The sequence below is a fragment of the Zalophus californianus genome, chromosome 2 (genome assembly GCF_009762305.2).
Source record: "Zalophus californianus isolate mZalCal1 chromosome 2, mZalCal1.pri.v2, whole genome shotgun sequence".
Taxonomy (NCBI): Eukaryota; Metazoa; Chordata; class Mammalia; order Carnivora; family Otariidae; genus Zalophus; species Zalophus californianus.
Window position 1 is genome coordinate 143,899,909 of NC_045596.1, and position 21,570 is coordinate 143,921,478.

Genomic DNA, 21,570 nt, shown 5'->3' on the forward strand with positions numbered 1-21,570 from the left:
AACACTGAATGAATCCTTCAGTGGTCATTTGGAAAATATTGGTTCAGTAAGTTATGCAGATCTTACAAATTAAAAAATTTTTCATTTTATCAAATTCTCTCCATTACAGAAATCGAAGATGACACAAACAAATGGAAAGACATTCCCATGCTCATGTATTGGAAGAATAAATATTGTTAAAATGTCCATACTACCCAAAGGAATCGAGAGATTTAATGCAATCCCTATCAAAATACCAACAGCATTTTTCACGGAAGTAGAACAAACAATCCTCAGATTTGTTATAGACCCACGAATGACCACAGATAGCCAAAGGAATCTTGAAAAAGAAAAAGCCGGAGGTATCACAATTCCGGATTTCAAGTTATACTACAAAACTGTAGTAATCGAAATAGTATGGTACTGGCATAAGAATAGACACAGATCAGTGGAACAGAATAGAAAGTCCAGCAATAGACCCAAAATTATATGGTCAATTAATCTTCAACAACGAAGGCAGGAATATGCAGTGGGGGAAAAAGTCCCTTCAACAAATGGTGTTGGGAAAACTGGACAGCTATATGCAAAAGAATGAAAATAACTGGACCACTTTCTTACACCATACACAAAAATAAACTCAAAATGGCTTAAGGTCCTAAATGTGAGACCTCAAACCATAAGATTCCTAGGAAAGAGCACAGGTAATAATTTTTCTGACATTGGCTGTAACAACAGCTTTCTAGATAGGTCCCCTGAGGCAAGGGGAAAAAAAAGCAAAAATGAACTACTGGGACTACATCAAAATGAAAAGCTTCAGCACAGGAAAGGAAAAATCAACAAAACTAAAAGACAAGCTACTGAAAGGGAGAAGATATTTGCAAATGACATATCTGATAAAGGGTTGGTATCTAAAATATATAAAGAGCTGGGCACCTGGGTGGCTCAGTTGGTTAAGCAACTGCCTTCGGCTCAGGTCATGATCCTGGAGTCCCGGGATCGAGTCCCACATCGTACTCCCTGCTCAGCAGGGAGTCTGCTTCTCCCTCTGACCCTCTTTCCTCTTGTGCTCTCTATCTCTCTCTCTCAAATAAATAAATAAAATCTAAAAAAAAAAAATAAAAAATAAATAAAATAAAATAAAATATATAAAGAGCTTATACAGCTTAACACCCAAAACACAAATAATTCAATTAAAAAACAGGCAGAAGACATGAACAGACCTTTCTCAAAACATACAGATGGCCAACAGACACATGAAAAGATGCTCAACATCACCCATCAAGGAAATGCAAATCAAAACTACAATGAGGGGTACCTGGCTGGCTCAGTCAGAAGGGCATGTGACTCTTGATCTTGGGGTTGTGAGTTTGAGCCCCACGCTGGGTGTAGAGATTACATACATATATACATACATACAAACATACGTACATAAATAAATAAAATGAGATACCACCTCATACCAATCAGAATGGCTAAAATCACCAACACAGAAAGGGTGTTGGTGAGGACGTGGATAAACAGGAACCCTTATGCACTGTTAGTGGGAATGCAAACCGGTGCAGCCACTGTGGAAAACAGTATGGAGGGTCCTCAAAAAATTGAAAATAAAATTACCATATGATCTAGTAAGCACACTACTTGGTATTTACCTAAAAAACACTAATTTGAAGGGACTTATATACCCCCCCCGTATGTTTACTGCAGCATTATTTACAATAGCCGAATTATGGAAGCAGTCCATGTGTCCATCGATAGAAGAATGGATAAAGAAGATGTGGTACATATATACCATGGAATATTATTCAGCCCTAAAAAAGAATGAAATCCTTGCCAACAACATGGATGGATATAGAGAGTATAATGTTAAGTGAAATAAGCCAGTCAGAGAAAGAGAAATACACTATGATTTCACTCATATATGGAATTTAAGAAACAAATGAACAAAGGGGTAAAAAGACAAACCAAAAAAACCGAGATCCTTAATTATAGAGAACAAACAGATGATCACAAGGGAGGTGCAGGTGGGGGAATATGTAAAGGGAATTAAGAGTACACTTATCTTGATGAGCACGGAGTAATATATGGAATTGCTGAACGACTCTTGTACACTTGACACTAATATAACACTGTTAACTACACTGGAATTAAAATAAAATTTAAAAAATAAAATATTCTCTCCATTATATCATAATGTGGAAAAAAAGTCTTTAGGTAGTGAGAAGTGATCAAGTTCACAATGGTGGTTACAAGTTTCCTTAACTCTAATTTTTGCTTTTGAAATCTTAAATTTTATCACTGACAACAAATATAGTCACAGTTGTTTTCTTGGCTCATTTGAGAAAATGCCAAATACCCATGTCAGAACATCCAGTTTGTCAGTCACTCACTCTCTCAAGTAAGTAAACTAGAGAAAAGTTCAGCTCCCAACTCAATCTCACAAGACCATTTTCCTTGAGACAGACCTTAACATTTGAGTATGCAGATGTGCTTTCCACGTACTTCCCATTTCATCACATGAAATGTTAAACAGATGTGTGTACTCAATGGTAGAGATCTAATATCTTTACTGCTTCATCACTGAGCTTCTTAAATGACATTCGCATTATATTACTGCTGTGAATAATACAATGACAACTGCAAATCTGGTGCCACCGCCTTGATTTCTGCCAAGGTACCATCAATATTACCCACCTTTACCTTTGTGCCACTGGTGCAAAAATGACGTATTAATCACAAATAGTTTTGAACTCACAGGCCTGCTAAAAAAGTGTTAGGCACCTCTGGAAGTCCACACACCACTGTTTGATAACTGCTGTTTAGGTTATGGCTTCAAACCTGAATATGTATCAGAACCTCCTGGATTACTGGTTAAAAGTACTCTGAGCTTGACACGTCTCCAAAGGCAAGGGAAGCAAGGGCAAAAATGAACTATTGGGACTTCATCAAGATAAAAAGCTCTGTAAAGCAAAGGAAACAGTCGACAAAACCAAAAGACAACTGAGAATGGGAGAAGACATATGCAAATGACATATCAGATAAAGGGCTAGTATCCAAAATCTATAAAGAACTTACCAGACTCAACACCCAAAGAACAAGTAATCCAATCAAGAAATGGGCAGAAGACATGAACAGACATCTCTGCAACAGACAGATGAAAAAATGCTCAACAGCACTTGGCATCAAGGAAATACAAATCAAAACCTCAATGAGATGCCACCTCACACCAGTCAGAATGGCTAAAATTAACAAGTCAGGAAACGACGAGGATGAGGGGAGAAAGGGGAACTCTCTTACACTGTTAGTGGGCATGCAAGCTGGTGCCGCCACTCTGGAAAACAGTATGGAGGTTCCTTAAAAAGTTGAAAACAGAGCTACCCTAAGACCCAGCAATTACGCTACTGGGTATTTACCCCGAGGTTGCAAATGTAGTGATCTGAAGGGGCACCTGCACCCCAATGTTTATAGCAGCGATGTCCACAAAAGCCAAACGATGGAAAGAGCCCAGATGTCCACTGACAGATGAATGGATAAAGAAGAAGTGGTATATTATACAATGGAATATTATGCAGCCATCAAAAAATGAAATCTTGTAATTTGCAATGACATGGATGGAACTAGAGGGTATTATGCTAAGCAAAATAAGTCAGAGAAAGACAATTATCATATAATTTCACTGATATGTGGAATTTAAGAAACAAAACAGAGGTGCCTCGAAAAATTAAAAATAGAGCTACCCTATGACCCAGCAATTGCACTACTGGGTATTTACCCCAAAGACACAGATGTAGTGAAAAGAAGGGCCATGTGCACCCCAATGTTCATAGCAGCAAGGTCCACAATAGCCAAACTGTGCTGAGATACCCTTCAATAGATGAATGGATAAAGAAGATGTGGTCCATATATACAATGGAATATTACTCAGCCATCAGAAAGGATGAATACCCAACTTTTACATCAACATGGATGGGACTGGAGATTATGCTAAGTGAAATAAGTCAAGCAGAGAAAGTCAATTATCATATGGTTTCACTTATTTGTGGCACATAAGGAATAGCACAGAGGGCATTAGGAGAAGGAAGGGAAAAATGAAGGGGGGGAAATCGGAGGGAGAGATGAACCATGAGAGACTATGGACTCTGAGAAACAAACTGAGGGTTTTAGAGGGAAGGGGGGTGGGGGGACGGGTTAGCCCGGTGATGGGTATTTAAGAGGCCATGTACTTCATGGAGCACTGGGTGTTACATGAAAACAATGAATCGTGGAACAGTACATCAAAAACTAATGATGTATTGTATGGTGACTAACATAACATAATAAAATAAAATTAAAAAGAAAAAAAAAAGAAACAAAACAGAGGATCATAGGGGAAGAGAAGAAAAAATGAAACAAGATGAAACCAGAGAGGGAGACAAACCATAAAAGACTCTTACTCATAGGAAACAAACTGAGGGTTGCTGGAGGGGAGGAGGGTGGAGGGATGGGGTAACTCAGTGATAGACATTATGGAGGGCATGTGAGGTAATGAGCACTGGTTGTTATATAAGACTGATGGATCACTGACCTCTACCTCTGAAACCAATAATACATTATATGTTAATTAAAAAAATTATAAGCACATATTATCAATAACTTTATTGTAATCAACAGAATTTTAAACAAAAATAATCAAGAAAATGAAATTTAAAAAAAAAGTACTCAGAACTTATGTTTGAAAAATCACTGCCTACAGTAATAAATCCATATTACCCAGTATAGCAAGGTAGGGTGGCAGAAAATGTGGGGGCAGCAGGCAAAAGGAAAAAAGATTATTTAACAAGTTGACCCATGATCTGATGTACTGGCCACATTTATTCTTTTACTAAGTACCAAATGTTTTGCATTGTATTTGAGCCTGCACAAAGTAAGCATTCATTAAATGAATGTTTACTCATTTCAAATGTTCATTTAAACTTAATTAAAATTATAGAAGTATAATTTTGGGCTACATTTAGATATACTCATAACAGGTCTTTTAAAAAGATATTCCTGAGTCCTAGTCTAGATGTACTTAAGTGGCATCTCTAGAAGTAAGACCTGTTGAGCTCAAGGTAAAGTACCTTTAACCAGTAACTCTTGAAGTTCTGATACACAGGTTTGAAACCATTAACTAAATATCAGTTATCAAAGAATGGTCTGTGGACCCTGTGAGGTCCCTGAAACCTTGCAGGAGGTCTGTGAGGTCAAAACTACTGCTACAATTATTTTAGAAGGGGAAAAAAAGTGAAAAGAAAAAAATTATTCTTAATTTTTGTGGTCCAAAGATAAATATTTTATAGACCATATGAAAATGGAATCATCCCGTTATTCTTTTATTTGACCTCTTCACATAATGTAATAAAAATCTTTCCAAATCAACAAATCAATAACCTGGTATTATAGTGTACTGACATTCCATATTTATTTATCTAATTTTCCCTATTTCTAGGCAGTGGTATTTCTCCAGTTTTTCGTTTTTATAAATAATCTCTAATATATACACATATTTGTGTACCTGTCCAAAATTTCTTTAGATAAATAGCTAGGGCTGCCTGGGTGGCTTAGGTGGGTAAGCCACTGACTCTTGATTTTGGCTCAGGTCAAAATCTCGGGGTTGTGGGATCGAGCCCTGAATTGGGCTCCGTGCTCAGCGTGGAGTCTGCTCCTCCCCGACTTGTGCATGTGCACGCGCTCTCCCACTCAAATAAATAAATAAAATCTTAAAAAAAAAGATAAATAGCTAGAAATGGAATTGCTGATTTAAGGATATAAATGTTTACTTAGCTCAATACCTGGCAATGTTAATTATTTATCAAGAAATCTTTTTTTTTTTTTAAGATTTTATTTATTTGACAGAGAGAGAGAGCACAAGCAGGGGGAGTGGCAGGCAAAGGCAGAGGCAGAAGCGGGCTCCCCGCAGCGCAGAACGCGGTGCTCGATCCCAGGACCCCAGGATCACGACTTGAGCCCAAGGCAGATGCTTAACCGACTAAGCCACCCAGGTGCCCCGAGAAATCTTTAAAAAATAAATAACCTTATTCCAACTGCTCTCTGTAAAAGTTTTAATTAACACTTCTATCAGTAAGATTTCTTACATCCTAACCATCAATGAGTATTACCATTTTCTAATCTTTAGTAATTTTTGCTGGCTGAATTTGTATTTCTTTGGCTATTGTTACTATTTTTAAAGATTTTATTTATTAATTTGAGAGAGAGAGCATGAACGGTGGGGGGGTGGGAGTAGGGGCAGAGGGAGAGGGAGAAGCAGACTCCCTGCTGAGCAAGGAGCCTGACACGGAGCTCTTTCCCAGGACCCTGAGTTCATGACCTGAGCCTAAGGCAGATGCTTAACTGACTGAGCCCAGGCACCCTTTTCTTTGGCTATTATTAAATCTTACACAAAGAGAACCAGTTTCTCTGGGCATAAAAATAATTTGTTTATTACAAGTGGTCTTCCTTAAAAAGACCTTACTCAGGTTGATATAGAAATAAACTAAGTGTTCTCATTAGTTCATTTAAGTAAAGGAAGGAAATAACATTAAGTACTCAAATACTTCCTGGTCTTCACCTAAATTATAAATTAATCACCAATGTTTTTTGTTTTTTTCTTTTTGTGTTCTCCAATAAGCTAAAAAACAAAACAAAACAGAACAAAACAAAAACCCAGAACAGTCTTGGATTATTTCAGACAACCACTATATCTTTCTTTTTAAAAAGATTTTTAGTAAGACTAATAGACTAATGAAAAATTAGGCATTTTTGCATGCCCAAGTATTTGGAAAATGAATTAATTATTTATGGAGCATCTATTACAGGGCAGGTACTGTGCGCAAGGAAAAGCCTCTCTGCCCTCATGGGACTTGTATGTTAATGCGAGAGACAGACGATAACTATAGTTTCTAATAAAGATACCACCAATTTAAATTGAATAAATCTAAACAGCTTAAAAGAATAATAAATTATAAATAACAAGAAACATTTTATAAAAACTCAAGAGGTGTCAGGAGACAAAGAAGAACTGTTTTTGGACATCTACCATATAGTTGCTCTTTTGGATACATGGGTAGGTATGTAGCAGTCTAGAGGGGGCCCTGGCTGACTTAGTTTAAATTCTGTTTACTGCAAATTTGCACTATTAAGTCACAGAGAATATAAGTCTTTTTTAAATAGGGTATTAAAAGAGGTCACAGAAAACATGGCCTATTTATAGCTAAGTTGACAAAGATGGCTTTCTTCATTTTATTACAACGTGAACTGCCCAGCTGGGGCGAGAGGCTTCAAATCATGTCTGTGGCTGGTAAGAGTGTGGACTGGCTCAAGAGGCTCCATTCCGAACCCCCTTCACATAAGAGCTTGCTATACTTCCCAGATTATTCTTCAGCTCAGGCTCCACATGGGGCCTAGCTTCTCTCAAACAGAAACAATTCCTTGAAAACTGAAAGGCAGGAAGAGATACTAGGTGGAGACTGTGTGTCTGTTTCTACCAGTGAGTCCAGTAGAGGCATCCGATGTTCCGCAGCAGGTGCAGCGGAGATTTCAGCACCTGGTCCTTAGCTTCCTTCCCGGTTGAGAGACAGAGACAGAGCACCCCTTTTACTACCACAGGTTAAATCCAAGACAGTGTGGTGCCACTCGTGGCAGCGGATCTTGACTTTCTCAGCTTCCTGATGGTGGCAGAGCAAGCCAGTGCTGCCACACAACTGGCGTTCCCGGAGACTCAGTTGGCTCCACTGAACCTTCCAAGGATTTCATGAGCACCTGACTTTTTTTTTTTTTTAATTCTAGTATAGTCAACATATAGTGTTATACCAGTTTCAGGTGTACAATACAGTGAGTGATTCAACAATTTATGAGCACCTGGTTTTACTGTATTAAATCTTTGTTAGAACTGTACACATTGGGTTCTTATAATGAACTCTTGATGATGCTGTCTAAAAAATCTTTTGGTTTTGCTATAGGACTAATGAAGTCAGGATTAAGTAATCTTTTCCTTAAATAAAATAATTAATTAAATAAGAGGTATTTTTTTTTTTGGTGAAAAGTATAAGTGTGGATAAGAGTATCTGCAAAAATCATGGACATGATCTTTAGAAATCTAAAATTTTGGAGTTACCTCAATGTCCCTCAGTGATGGACTTAGAGAGTAGTATAAAAACTGTAAACAAATATTATAAATAGGAGAAGGATATATTTTCTTACTTGATTGCAGCGAACACATTATCTCCATTTTGAATAATTATGCAGTTTTTCTTTGCTTCATTTGTACCAACATATACAGGAAGTTCATCAGGAGAATCCCTGTTTAAGCAAAAGATATTAAAAATTTAGCTGCCCATAATCTATCCGGCAAGTAGAATTTTAGGCTTATACACAACAATTTATGTCTGTAGGTTTTTAAGAAATTGGGACAAATTTGCCAGGTTCCTAAGAAACTTAAGCTCTAAGTTTCTTAGGAATATTTACAACAAATCTTACTTATATAATAGATCCTAAAATTAAAATTCTTAGACCTAGTTACTTTTATACCTAAATACAAAGAAAGGGGGAATAAGGCCTGTCAAAAGGAAGGAAAATTATATGCGCTCCTCTCTACCAGTTTTATAGTCTGTGGAAAAAAAAAAGGTGGAGAAACATATATATACATATATATATACATATATATATAAATCCTTTTATTTTACAATCAAGGAAACACTGAGAAATAAAATCACTCAGCCAAGGTCCTAGTAAGTTAATGGCAAAGCCAAAAGCAGAATTCATATAACTCAATCCTCAGCCCTGTGTGCATTCTATGGTACCACAATCCTTCTTGCTAGGCGTTAGGCACGTTCCTTCTACTTCCTCTACTATCCTACGCTTAATCTTTAAACAACAGCACCTATACTGGTAGAAGTAGACAAGGTATTTTTACCTCTCAAGCTACTTCTATTTCTTAACATTTGAAGCATCTTGCATGTATCCATTTAATCCTTTTTTGGGGGGCGGGGGGGGGGGGAGGGGGGGAGGGAGAGAGAGAGAGAGAGCGCGCGCGCGCACAAGCAGAGGGAGCGGCAGGCAGAGAGAGAGGGAGAAGCAGATTCCCCGCTGAGCAGGGAGCCCGATGCAGGACTTGATCCCAGGATCCTGGGATCATGATCTGAGCCAAAGGCAGATGTTTAACCGACTGAGCCACCCAGGGCCCCCCGCATTTAATCCTCTTAATATTCAGTTAGGTATGTACAATTATTATCCTCATTTTTACAAGGGGAAACTGAGTCACAGAAAGTCACAATGACTAAAGGTGACCGGCACACAGTCTCTCAGATAATAGAACCAGTCTGACTCCAAAGCACATTCTTAATTCTATGGCCCCTGGAAGCACACGACTAATTTAAGTCATGGCAACTCTAAATTATCTTACTTGGGCTAAAAGAGCGTTCCCGAATCCAAAAGGTAAAAAAAGTTTATAACCACAAAGGAAAAACCAGTGAGGTTCAACTTAAAAAGTTCACTCATCCTAGGGCAGGTTAGAATGGTAATATCAAGAACATCAGATGCCTATGTATCCACCAATAAGAGGAAAATATGTCCTTCATCTTGGGTGAGTCCAGTGAATGTCTATATACTCACTAGAAGGCCCAGTAGCTGCATTTTAGAGAAGAAAAGATCCTTTACCTGAAATACCCCATGTGGAATTGAGTTTTATTATCTCCAATAATAATGGTCTGGAACTCAGGAGGATCATAGTAAAATCTCCAGTGAAGGTTAAAATTCAGGCTTGCTGATTTTTTCTTCATTTTATGTTTTCCGGCAAGGATATCATAAGGACCCACTAATCGAAGTCCAAGGGTTGTGAAAAGTGCATCTATAAATTAAGTAAGTTTATTTAGACAGTAACTTTCTGAAGGCAGATAGGAAATAATATCTTTTATTTGTAAACTATTTCTAACCAATTTTCTTAAAAAAAAAAAAAAGAGCTTCCAAACTAAAAGAGCTTCAGTTACATTTGAAGATATTAGTTATAAATACTCAATGAAAAATCAGAGCAATGAAAATGTGGCACTTATATTTAAGATTTTTCTATTAAATTTATCACTGATTACATTTCAAACATACTGCTATTTCTTATTTTGGCCAAAGTAAGACTGTTTTGTATTCTCATGGGCACATCAGAGCTTCGAACACTTACCTTGTCTCATTACTATGTTGTTGTTAGCCTCAAATATTTGTAGCACACCCACATTAAGGGAGAGACAAGATAGACAGTAAGTGAATGTGCATTAAGTAGGGTAAACAGTTTATTTAATAAAAAAAATGTAGTTAATGAAAACATTCCTTTCCCTTCCCTCTACCTCAGTTAACCATCACTCTCAATTCCCTTGCCTCTGGCCAACCCTAATCCTAGATGATTCCATCTTCTTTCTCCCTCCACAGATCACAAAAGGAGATTGCTAAATAAACCAGAGTCATGGAATGTAAGCTTCAAACGTTTGTGTTCAAAATATGCTTTTATAACATCAGATGGGTCCTTGTTGCTTCTTTGAGAGAGAATAAGCACTCCAGGCAGGATCTGGATATGTAAAGAGGTGGGGATGGAGAGAGGAAGAAAATTCTTCAAAGAGGCAACATCATGAATAAAGGCCTAGAAAGAGTTTATTTAGAGGGGGGAAGAATAGGTCAGCTTTGCTGGAGCTTAGGATAGCATACACCAATTTTTAAAGCAACAGAAAAAACTAAAGTCACCCATCTCATTAGCCTACAGGTAACAAAGTTAATAGGCTGGTATACAATAACAATGTTTTCCTCCCTGTATGAATATATATAAATATAGAGATATTTTAAAGGAAGTGATCTGTTTTGTAATTTTTTTTGTTTTCCATTGTCTTCACTTAAATTTCTGAATATTTTTCCATGCCATTAAATATTTTCTCATAATTTCTAATAGCTGCATGATAGTCCAATGATAGACATTTACTGCTTCTAATTTTTTTACTCTCCTAAACAATGCTTCAGTGAATATCTTTACTAATACATGGTTTTTTTGTTTGTTTTTGTTTTAAGTAGGCTCCACACCCAGCGTGGGGCCAATGTGGGGCCTGAACTCACGACCCTGAGATCAAGACCTGAGCCAAAATCAAGAGTTGGATGCTTAACCAACTGAGCCACCCAGGTGCCCCTTTGCTAATACATGGTGTGCAGTCACAAATATTTTTAGACAAGTTGTTGCACAGTTTAAGTGTTTTGCTATTATGCCAAAATTCATTGTTATCTACTAATCCACATTTCCATCAGTAGTATATGGGAGTACTTCTCTCCCATCTGTGAAAACATGTGAAAAGTAACTTTGTCACAACCATTATCAGTTCTTTGTGCACCCTCTCAAAGACAGAAGCACACAGAAAGTACATAAGAATATGTGTCGTTGGCTTTTAAAATAAAAAACAAATGGTAGCATACTCTATACACATTTTCTTTCTCACTTGAAATATTTCAGGCACAATATTTTATTATTATCTAAAATCTACCTTGTTCCTTTAAAACAATGAATATCCACTGATAGATGTATTAGTGATGGGCTTTAGGCCATTTCCCATTTTTGTTTCAATAAATATCACTGAACATAATTTTTAGTTCATCTAATCCCTAAGTTCCTAGAAGCAGAACTGCTAAGTCATACTAAAACTCCTGCCACATATCAAAGCACTTGTTTTCTTTCAAGCCCTCATCAAAGTAATTTTGAAATTATTTACCTTTGCCAGTATAACAGGTGATAGTCACATATTATTATAGCATTATTTTATATTTCTCTTAGAAACATCTTTGATAAAGTTCCTTTTCTGTGAACTGTTAAGATCCTTGGTCCAGTTTCCTACTGTCTTTTCCATTGGTAGAAGCAGAAGAATGATTCTGGAGCAACTCACCAGCTGGCTTTTCAGGATCAAGCTCTTCACAGAACTTCCAGAAGTGATAGAAATCTTCAGGCAGAGAAAGCTTATAATGATTTTCTACTTCTTTTCGAAGGTCACTGGAGACATCAGCTTCACAGGATTTACTCTTCTTCACATCAACTGTTTTTTCACACTGAAAATCAGCATACAAAACTTTGTTTCTCCAAAAGTAACACTATTGCTCATTTTTGTTCACTCAACTCTGAGAAACATGTTTTCCTTAAAACTCTACAAATGGTATTTCTGAAAAAATCAGGATTCTTTTGGGCAAAGAAAAAAGGAAAACAGTGTAATACAGAGCGGTCAAGAAGGATGCACACAGCAAGTCTTTAAATATATTTCTCTAAGATAATGGAATACGAAAATAAAAAACAAGTATAAAAGAAAAGGTGAAGAACAGGAAGAATAAGGAATAGGAAGGTTTTGTCTTCTTTGGGTAAATAGGTCATCATGCTTTTTTTGTTTAAATAGATTCAGTGATCACACCAGAAGCCAACTGTCAGAAATAACTGGATAAAAGGGGATTTACCAGCTAAAACAATTATTTAAGAAAAGGCCCTTTAATGTCAGGACTAGGTTATTAAACTCAATCTCTAATATCTCTGCAATATGTTCACTGCGTAAGTATGCTAGGTTTTATAATGCCTATTTGATAAATTTCTGGAAAGATAAAATGCTGATGGGTGCCTGGGTGGCTCAGTCGGTTAAGCGTCTGCCTTTGGCTCGGGTCATGATCCCATCCCAGGATCCAGTCCCACATCAGGCTCCCTGCTCAGCAGGGGGGTCTGCTTCTCCCTTTCCCTCTCCTCCTTCTCTCTCTCTCTTAAATAAAATCTTAAAAAAAAGATAAAATTCTGAATTAGAAGTTACATATCTTTAGTTTTGTAAGTAGCAGTTTTTTCTTTCTAGAAACCTAGATCCTTTCTTTTTGGATTAAGTTTCTTCCTATTTATTCTTCCTTTCCACCTGTATCAGTGCTTCTCCACCAGGAGTGATTTTGTCTCCCAGGGGACACATGTAGTAATGTCAGAACTTTTTAGCTCTCACAAATTTAGGAGAGGGTGCTGACATTTAGTGGAGTAGAGAGAGGCCAGGGATGCTGCTAAGCATTCTGCAATGCACAGGTTAGCTCCCTTAACGAACACTTAATCGGGCTCAAAATGTCTATAGTGTGAGGTTGAAAAATTCTAGATGTTTCCCATATTTATATTCTTTCATTTTCCCAGCAGGCTCAAGTTTATTGATGTTACTTTACGTATCAGAGTCTACACAAGGTATTTATGAATTAGATGACATAAAAGAATGATCTTGATAACACTGTTTCCAAGAACAGAAAAGAGAACAAATGAAAATGCCTATTGACAGAAGGATACAAAGTTACAGGATTTCAAGCAATTGAATATTCCACTTAGTGAAAAGGAAATATAGCCACACACAACACTATAGATCAGTCTTAATAATATAATGTTGAATGAAGGAAAAAAGTCCTTGAAGTTTATATGTAGCACGATAGCCTTCTTAAATTCAAAAACAACAAATAAATAATGTTTGTGATAAAGCTATAAAAAGAAGGCAAGGGAAACGAGGGTGAGGATGGTAGCTACACAAACGGGGGTGACATTAAGTCAGGCAAAAAAGATAGGTGAGGAACACATGTAGAGCTATTGTCAGGGTTTCAGTTCTGGGGTAGGGCAATGGGTTCACAGGTGTTTTTCATATTTTTAAATAAGGTAAAAGAGGACCATGCACTGACCCATAACAGTTTATTATGCCAAGGATTATAATGTGTCTGAGGTCATAAAAAAATTAGATTGAACAAAAAGGCTGCTAAAATATGGATGCTGATAGTAAGTAACAGTAAAAACTATAAGTAATAATACTAAATAATAGTTATCACACACTTACCATGTGCCTGTTCTAAGCACTTTCTGTGAATTAACTCATAACTCCCTTATGAGCTAGATACTTTATCCACATTTTACAGATGAGAAAACTGAAGTAACTTTCCTTAGGTCTATAAAGGTGAGCAGCAGTTAAACCCCGGTGGGCCGGCTCCAAAGCACAGATTCATCCACTTCATGCTGCTTCTCCAGTTACATACAGAACAGTAGGAACAGATCAAGGGCTGACCTATCCTCCCCTATGTTTTTACAGCAGTCTTTGGTTAGACTTTCAGACTGGTTCAAACTTAGGATGTTAGAAAGAAAAGCTTTACTCTACCCTGCTGAAAGGCAGTTTTTCCTAATGACTCTTGACGCTTCTGCTTTCCAGCTGTCACCCTGGGTAAGTTACTTAACCTGTGCCTTATTTTCTCATCTACAAAAAGGACATGTAGTACCTGTATCACAGGGTTGTTAGGAAGAATAGTTGTTTGTAAAAACACACAGAATAGTCGTAGCACATTAATATTTAAATGCTAGCTTTAGCTATGGCCTCTATAGACTTATTTTCATCTTCGATATTTTATTTCTAATACTATCACTCAAAGCAGTTTATAGCACCTTCAATGGGAAATAAAGATTTTTTTCAGCTTTGTCTTAACTCACACATTATTTCAGCATCCTCAAATCCCCAATAACTAGAATTTAGGGCAGCTGTCTCCTTCATAGGCTACACTCATCCTTTATTCTTTACCTAGAAAGCATGTCCCAATATAAGCAATGTCCAGAACAGGGCCCTCTAACAGTTAATTAAACTGACACTGTGACACTGTCCTGCTCTATCCAGTTTATAATATAGACGGAGTAATTTCGAAAACTGTCCTTATCACACTGACACTTCTCTCCTGCCTGACTGTCCTAATTGCCACAGCAGTAGTTATAGAACTTCTGAAATCGTATAAAAGTATGAGAACGTGCACATACTTTATGCCCCCCTCCCCCTCATTAGTGCCTTTATGATCAGGTCCTTCTTTCCCATCTCCGACTCCAGCCAAGCCCAATCCCGCCGTATCCAAACATCCTCTATACTTATTTCTATTTCTTATCCCTTATGTCTCCTTTCTGCCTTCAAGAGCCATGTCCAACTTGAATTGTCCTAAAAGATTTCTTTAGCAAACCCCGGGGACTTAGATCCTCCTTCAGTGTTTCCACGGCACTTTTGACACAACAACGTTACAATGCCAAACAAAAAAATCTGCAGTAAAAAATATATTCACTGTGCCCAGCTTCCGCAAGCTGGGGGCTGTACGTGGGGCAGGGGCGGCACAATGCATCTTGAACCGCAGCGCCCGGCACAGTGCCTGGCGTATAATCGCTTTCCAATCAATTTGTTGCTGGTTGAACGAATGAGCCATTGGTTGTCTTAATCGGTTTCCCCAGGAACCGCACCGGGAGGAGGGCAGAAGATGCAAAGGCGCGAGTTCTTTGCTCCAAACCCAGCAGAGCGGGAAACAGCGGCCCTGGCTCAGACCGCCGTTCCGGGGCACACAGCAGCCACTCAGTGATTACTGGATAAATGCAACGTGCTGCCCCTTGGTGCCTTATCACCCAAAGCGCCTTGAGGATCCCACACATCCTCTGTAGCAGTACCTGCTGCCCCTCCCCGCCGGGCCTGCGCTTCCCGCCACCGCCGGCCATTCTGCAGCTGCCGTGCCAGCAGAATCCCGCGTGCCGCCGTTGCTTCCGAGAGCCGCCGACTGCTTCCGGTTCAAGAGACTCCAATCTGAATCCCTGCGCAGCCGCGGCCGCGCCAGTAACGGGGAAAGGCTTCGCCTGTGTCCTGCCCCGCAAGGTCCGAGGCGGGGCCGGCGAAGCTCCGCCTACTCGCGCGCAGGGCGTGAGGGTGCTGCAGGTGGCACGCCGCCTCCCCGCCTCCCGGTGCAGGTTATCGCCGGGGTGCTCCTGAGACCCCAGAGTCCCGAATTTGGATCCGTTAAGGTGGTCCGGACGTCCTTCTCAGGTGTTTACTAGTGGCAACACTGGGCCTCACCCAAACCCTCGTTTTTCCTTGATTTGTGTATATTTAAAAGATTAATCCTTATATTCCTCTTTTCCATCTCTCCCTCCTCCGCTATGCTATTATTGCCTGACACTAATTCATCGTTAATTATCTCTCAGGAGGAAATCAGTTTCTCTCATTGTTTCTTTGTAAATCTTGTTACGATTTGGATCGTGTTTTCTACACCAGAACCATCAACATCAGCATTCTGAGGGGAGCTTGTTAAAAATTCGGAATCTCGGGCTCTATCCAGACTTACTGATTCAGAAACTGCATTTTAGCAAGCTCTCCCATTGATTCCTATGCACATCAGAGTTCCAGAGGCACTGCATTCAAATAATCTCCTGCCGTTTCCTTCACTGTCATTCTGGAAAGTGCACCACTTCATTCCTGAGAAGATCCTCTATTTCCTGAATCTGTATCTTCCCTTTACTTGCTTTTATACCACCATTTTGTGGAACATAATCCCCCAAGACTTTCTGGAGGAATGTTGCAGGCAGGTGCCTTACCCTCCCCCCTTCATTAGAACTCGCATGTCTGTCTTTATTCTGACAGTATAGAATTCTCCGTTGAAAATAATTTTTAGTCAGAATATTAGAGGGTTTGCTTCACGGTGTTTTAGCTTCCAGTATTGCCACTGAGAAATCCTATCTCATGATTCTGTTCTTTATGGGTGACGGACATTCTTTCTCCCTCCCTTCCTTCCTTCCTTCCTTCCTTCCTTCCTTCCTTCCTTCCTTCCTTCCTTCCTTCCTTCCTTCCTTCCTTCCCTTCCTTCCCTTCCTTCCCTTCCTTCCCTTCCTTCCCTTTGTTTTTTAAACAACACAAATTTATTGTCTTACAATTCTGGAGGCCAGAGTACAAAATCAGTCACACTGGGCTAAAGTCAAGGAATAGGGAGACATTTACCTACTTCGTCCTCGGGTGACCAATTTCTTTATGTGTAACCTGTTTCTGTTTTGTTGTGTCTCAAGAAGTTTTAGGTCTTTCTCTTTATTCCCAGTGTTCTCAGACACAGTCATGTATCTTGGTTATGGGTCTTTTCTCATTTTTGTTGAGCTGGTGGTTATAGGTTGGCCTTTTTTCATCTTGAAACACATGTCTTTCAGTTCTGGAAGTTTTTCTGGTATTATTTACTTAATAATTTTCTTTCTTTTATTTTATGTTCTTCTATTTTGGAGTTTTTGTTGGTATTATTTAGTTGCTAATTTCCTCTTTCTTTCCCCTCCCTCACTGTTATCTCTTCTTTTTTGGAAATTCGTTACTCAGACGTTTGATCTTGAATGATGTTTCTTATTTGTTCTATTTTCTATCTCTTTTGTCTTCCTGTTCCACTTTTCTGGATGATTTTCTCAATTTAATTAGACAAATGTTATATCAAATTATTATTTTTTTATTATATAGGCATGCCTTGGAAATACTTTGGGTTTGGTTCCAGACCATGGCAATAAAGCAAATATGGCAATAAAGTGAGTCAAATGAATTTTTTGGTTTTGTAGTGTATATAGAGTTATGTTTACACTGTACTATAGTCTATTATAGGCTATAGCATTATGTCAAAAAATGTACATACCTTAATTTAAAGATAATTTATTACTAAAAAATGCTATTTATCATCTGAACTTCGAGTGGAATCTTTTTGCTGGTGGAGGATCTTTCCTTGACGTTGATGGCTGCTGACTGATCAGGGTGGTAGTTACTGAAGGTTCAGGTAGCTGTGGCAATTTCTTAAAATAAGACAACAGTGAAGTTTGCCACATCAATACATTGCTGAGTGAACTGAGGAGACCTCTGGGTCCTGAGGTCTCTGCCCAGCCCCTGCCCAGGATGTTGCTGGAGGCTCCTGGTCTCATCACAAGAAAAGAATTCAAAGAGGGACCAGACATGCTGGTTGAGTGGTGCATGTGAAGAGTTTATTAAAGAGAGAGTACACTCTCAAGAAGTGAGGGTGGGGTTTGGTCTCTCTCCTTCATTGACAGTTGTTAACTAGGGGGTGGAATATTTATTATTTGGGGAGGGGATATTTTGGGGAGCAGGGTTTCATACCTTTTCTCCCTTGCTTGGTCAGGGTCTCTGGCCTTCTTTATCTTGGTCCTGTCTGGTTTGATCTGGCTTCTTGTGGCTTTGTTTGTGGAATGCTACCAGGATGGGTTTCTAACTTTTCTGATAATGGGCCTTGACTTACCCTTTGCTGGCCTCCAGGCATCCTGGTAAAGCCTAACTGACTGCCTACTCTAACATTCCCCCCGAAGGACTCTGGGCCCTTACAATCTCTTAAGGGAAAATGGGTGACAGCCCTTCTGTAACTACTTCATGCTGGTATAGGACATTGATCCTGACTGACGGCTCCAGAAGTCCTTGCTATCCAAGTTTTAGGAAAACTGGATGGACAGTGGGGAGTAGAAGGAAGCTGTGGATTGTTCCAGGGGGTGTTAGCTGGTTTCATCTTCATGGGAGATGGGTTTGGAATCCCTGGCACATCATCATCTAGAGATGAAGTTGTTGGAGTCTGGAAGAGACCAATATGACAAGAAAGTTAAACAAACAAGGTCCAAAAAGTACAAGTAGCAATATAACCACTAGTGGACCTAAAAGGGTCAAGAACCAGGTTATAGATGGAAGCACCTCACATATAGCATTCTAAATATCATTCGTGGTATCAGCCCCTTTGGTCATTTGATGGAACCATTTGGCTTGGTCATATAATTTTTGGATTATTTTCTTCTACCTGTCCAGTGCTGTTGATATAAGTGCCACATATTCTGTTAATGATAGCGCATACTCTACCTTATTCAGCCAATAAGTAATCCAAAGCCAGCCTGTTGTCCATAACCACATTGGCAAAAGATTGGTGTGGCTTGGAGAGATCTGAGAAAGTGGATGCGGTGGTAGAAGCTAGTTTATCTGATACTGCTGTCAGATTTCACAGGGTGATCACATGATGTGCAAATCCCCCCCAAGGGGCTAGCACCAAGGGTACCTACTATTCCAGCAAATACAAGGCCTATTGCCCTTCAGGCTCTAGTGTGGGGTTGGGTAGAATTATATATGCAGACTCCTGGGGGAACCACATACCCCAGGGTGTAACTGCACTGATGTTCTAGGTTATCAGTGCAAAGAAATCCTGTAGCCATACCAATTGTGTAAAGATTGATTCCTGTAGGGGGCGCCTGGGTGGCTCAGCTGGTTAAGCGTCTGACTTTGGCTCTGGTTGTGATATCAAGGTCCTGGGGTCAGGCTCTGTTCTTGGTGGGGAGCCTGCTTCGCCCTCTCCCTTTGCCCCAAGCCCTGTTTGTGCTCTCTCTCTCTCTCTCTCAAATAAATAAATAAATGAATAAATAAAATCTTAAAAAAAAAAAAAAGATTGGTTCCTGTAGGTTGTGAAGAGAGAATTGGGAAGGGCACATAAGGTTATGGGATAACTCACTGTTTCCAGTTTCTGGAGCTGCTGGGCCCACCTGAAAGAGTTCTTGTGTGTGCAATTGGTGTGTAGAGGTCCTCCTTTTATTCTGGGAAACTTATGAGCATAGTTGAGGTGGGTAAAATTAGAGTGATCATCAATGTGCAGTGGTGTCCCCCTGGGCCATGATCCAAAACATGGATATAATATTGGGGTTTTTTGTAGGTAGCTGGATCTGGCACAATCTCAATGGGTGACATCACAATCTGCATTCTTTTTCTTTCTTTTCTTTTTTTTTTTTTTTTAAGGTTTGGTTTGTCAGAGAGCACACAAGCTGGGGAGTGGCAGGCAGAGGGAGAAACAGGCTCCCTGCTGAGCAGGGAGCCCGATGTGGGGCTTGATCCCAGGACCCTGAGATCATGAACTGAGCTGAAGCAGACGCATAACTGACTGAGCCACCCAGGTGTCCCTATTTTTATTTTCTAAGCAAGCATACCACATTTTGTACTTAGCTCATTGAACTGAGACATTGGAAAATTGTTTGATGGTCCAAGAATTTTTACTCTGTGAGGAGGTGCCGTTATTTGGCAGCTGACCCATCTTTTGGTTTGTCTTTGGTGTTATTTGGCAGCACAGACTCAGAACTTAAGTAAAAATTAATTCCTGAGATGTCTCAGGTAGTGGGATGGATTAAGTCTACACATGTCCAATTTGGGCCAACAAGCATACCTTCTAGGGGAGAGGAACTAGGTCAGTATAGTTTTTTTGGAGGAGAGTTATACTGAGAGAATGCGTGGGATAAAACAAGGGTAAGAAGGATCTTTTTGAGGCTGTAAATGACAGATCCAACAGCTGGAAAGGTTATTCCCCTGGGAGATTATGTTGGAAAGACTTACGAGATAATTTTCCCTCTACCCCTGTAGACCTGCACAAGTTAGAGCAGTGATGAGAACAAGATGAAAAGGTGATTTTTAGGATCATGTCTGAGAATTAACAAGAAAATCAATCTAAAGGTCCAAGTAGGCAAAGGTTTGCAAGGAGAAGTAGTATAAGAAAAATCCAGACGATAGCTAACAGTATAAAACTGTTGTCAACAGTTAGCTAACAGTATAAAACAGATGTCAACCAGTCATCTTTTTGAAGATATACGTAGATCTTCCACAGGCTTATAGGAATGGGTTGGAATGTCTAGTCTTTCGTTGTAGGGAGTCTGGAGCCACTGGTTTTATTCCAGACAAATTAATCCAGCTAGTTATGCCTTGAAGCTTAATTGCCATTGGGGTGCTAAGAAGAACCTGGTAAAGTCCCTTCCATTTGGGGTCTAATAGATCTGAAAGTGAACCTTCCTTCCAGGTTTTTAAAAAAACCATGTCCTGGCTCTTTCTTAGGTATAGGCAAAACTTTGTTGCCATAGTCTATGATAGCCTGCTGTACCTGTCCTAGATTAATTAAATGTTTTATAAGTTCATAGGTTTCTGAATCAAGCAACAGATCTGCTGTCAAGAAAGTTCTCCCATATAACATTTCAGAAAGGCTGAGTTGGAGGTCTCTTTTTGGGGCCATTCTCATTCTCAAGAGGGCTATGGGCATGAGTTTTGTCCAGGATTCTGAGGTTTCCTGGCAAAGTTTGGCCAAGATTTTTTTTTTTAATAATTTATTTATTTATTTGACAGAGACACAGTGAGAGAGGGAACACAAGCAGGGGCAGTGGGAGAGGGAGAAGCAGGCTTCCCGCGGAGCAGGGAGCCTGATGCGGGGCTCGATCCCAGGACCCTGGGATCATGACCTGAGCTGAAGGCAGACGCTTAACGACTGAGTCACCCAGGTGCCCCTGGCCAAGATTTTTTTAAGATTTTTGATTAGCCCAACCTTTCCTAAGGATTGGAGTCTCCAGGGAGCTCTGGAGGTGGTAATGAATTCTCAAGGCAGAAGACAGATGTTGAGTAAGCTTTGCAATAAAGGGTGGACCGTTATCACTCAGCAGAAACTTGGGAAGCCCAACTCAGGATAATTTCCTTTAGTAGGGCTTTTTACTACCTCTTGAGCTTTTTCTGTTCTAGCAAGATAAGCCTCTGTCCAACCAGTGAAGGTGTCCACAGAGCACAGGAGGTATTTATATCCCTCAGATGGGAGCATTTGTGTGAAGTCTATGTGTCAGTCTTCTCCAGGGTGTGTGCCTCACCTTTGGATGAGCTGGAGGAGTGGAGGTGGCCTAAGCCTTCCCCCAGGGGTGTTCTTGTAACATAGATCTGGTGACTTCCTTCATAAGCCTTGACAGGCCAATTCCTAAAAAGACTCTAACAACTAAGG

The 21,570-nt window shown here is 39.5% G+C and overlaps 1 protein-coding gene and 1 long non-coding RNA gene across 5 annotated transcripts in view; both read right to left on the reverse strand.

The window, feature by feature from the left end:
- Positions 1-15,569, reverse strand: part of LOC113925004 (histone PARylation factor 1) — a 28,193-nt gene extending 12,624 nt beyond the window's left edge. Inside the window, exons 1-4 of one of the 4 annotated variants that reach the window (XM_027599460.2) lie at positions 15,452-15,569; positions 11,895-12,054; positions 9,649-9,838; positions 8,194-8,292 (exon numbers count right to left, since the gene is read on the reverse strand). In XM_027599460.2, the coding sequence (XP_027455261.1) occupies positions 8,194-8,292; positions 9,649-9,838; positions 11,895-12,054; positions 15,452-15,499 (497 nt within the window). In that variant the 5' untranslated portion in view covers positions 15,500-15,569. The other 3 variants (XM_027599461.1, XM_027599463.2, XM_027599462.2) reach the window with 3 other exon arrangements.
- Positions 15,570-17,465: 1,896 nt separating this feature from the next.
- Positions 17,466-19,435, reverse strand: LOC113924646. Its single transcript, XR_003520748.1, has 3 exons — positions 19,288-19,435; positions 17,907-18,369; positions 17,466-17,587 (listed from the first exon to the last, which is right to left on the reverse strand). It is a non-coding gene; the product is annotated as an uncharacterized LOC113924646 (long non-coding RNA).
- Between the last annotated feature and the right edge of the window lie 2,135 nt (positions 19,436-21,570).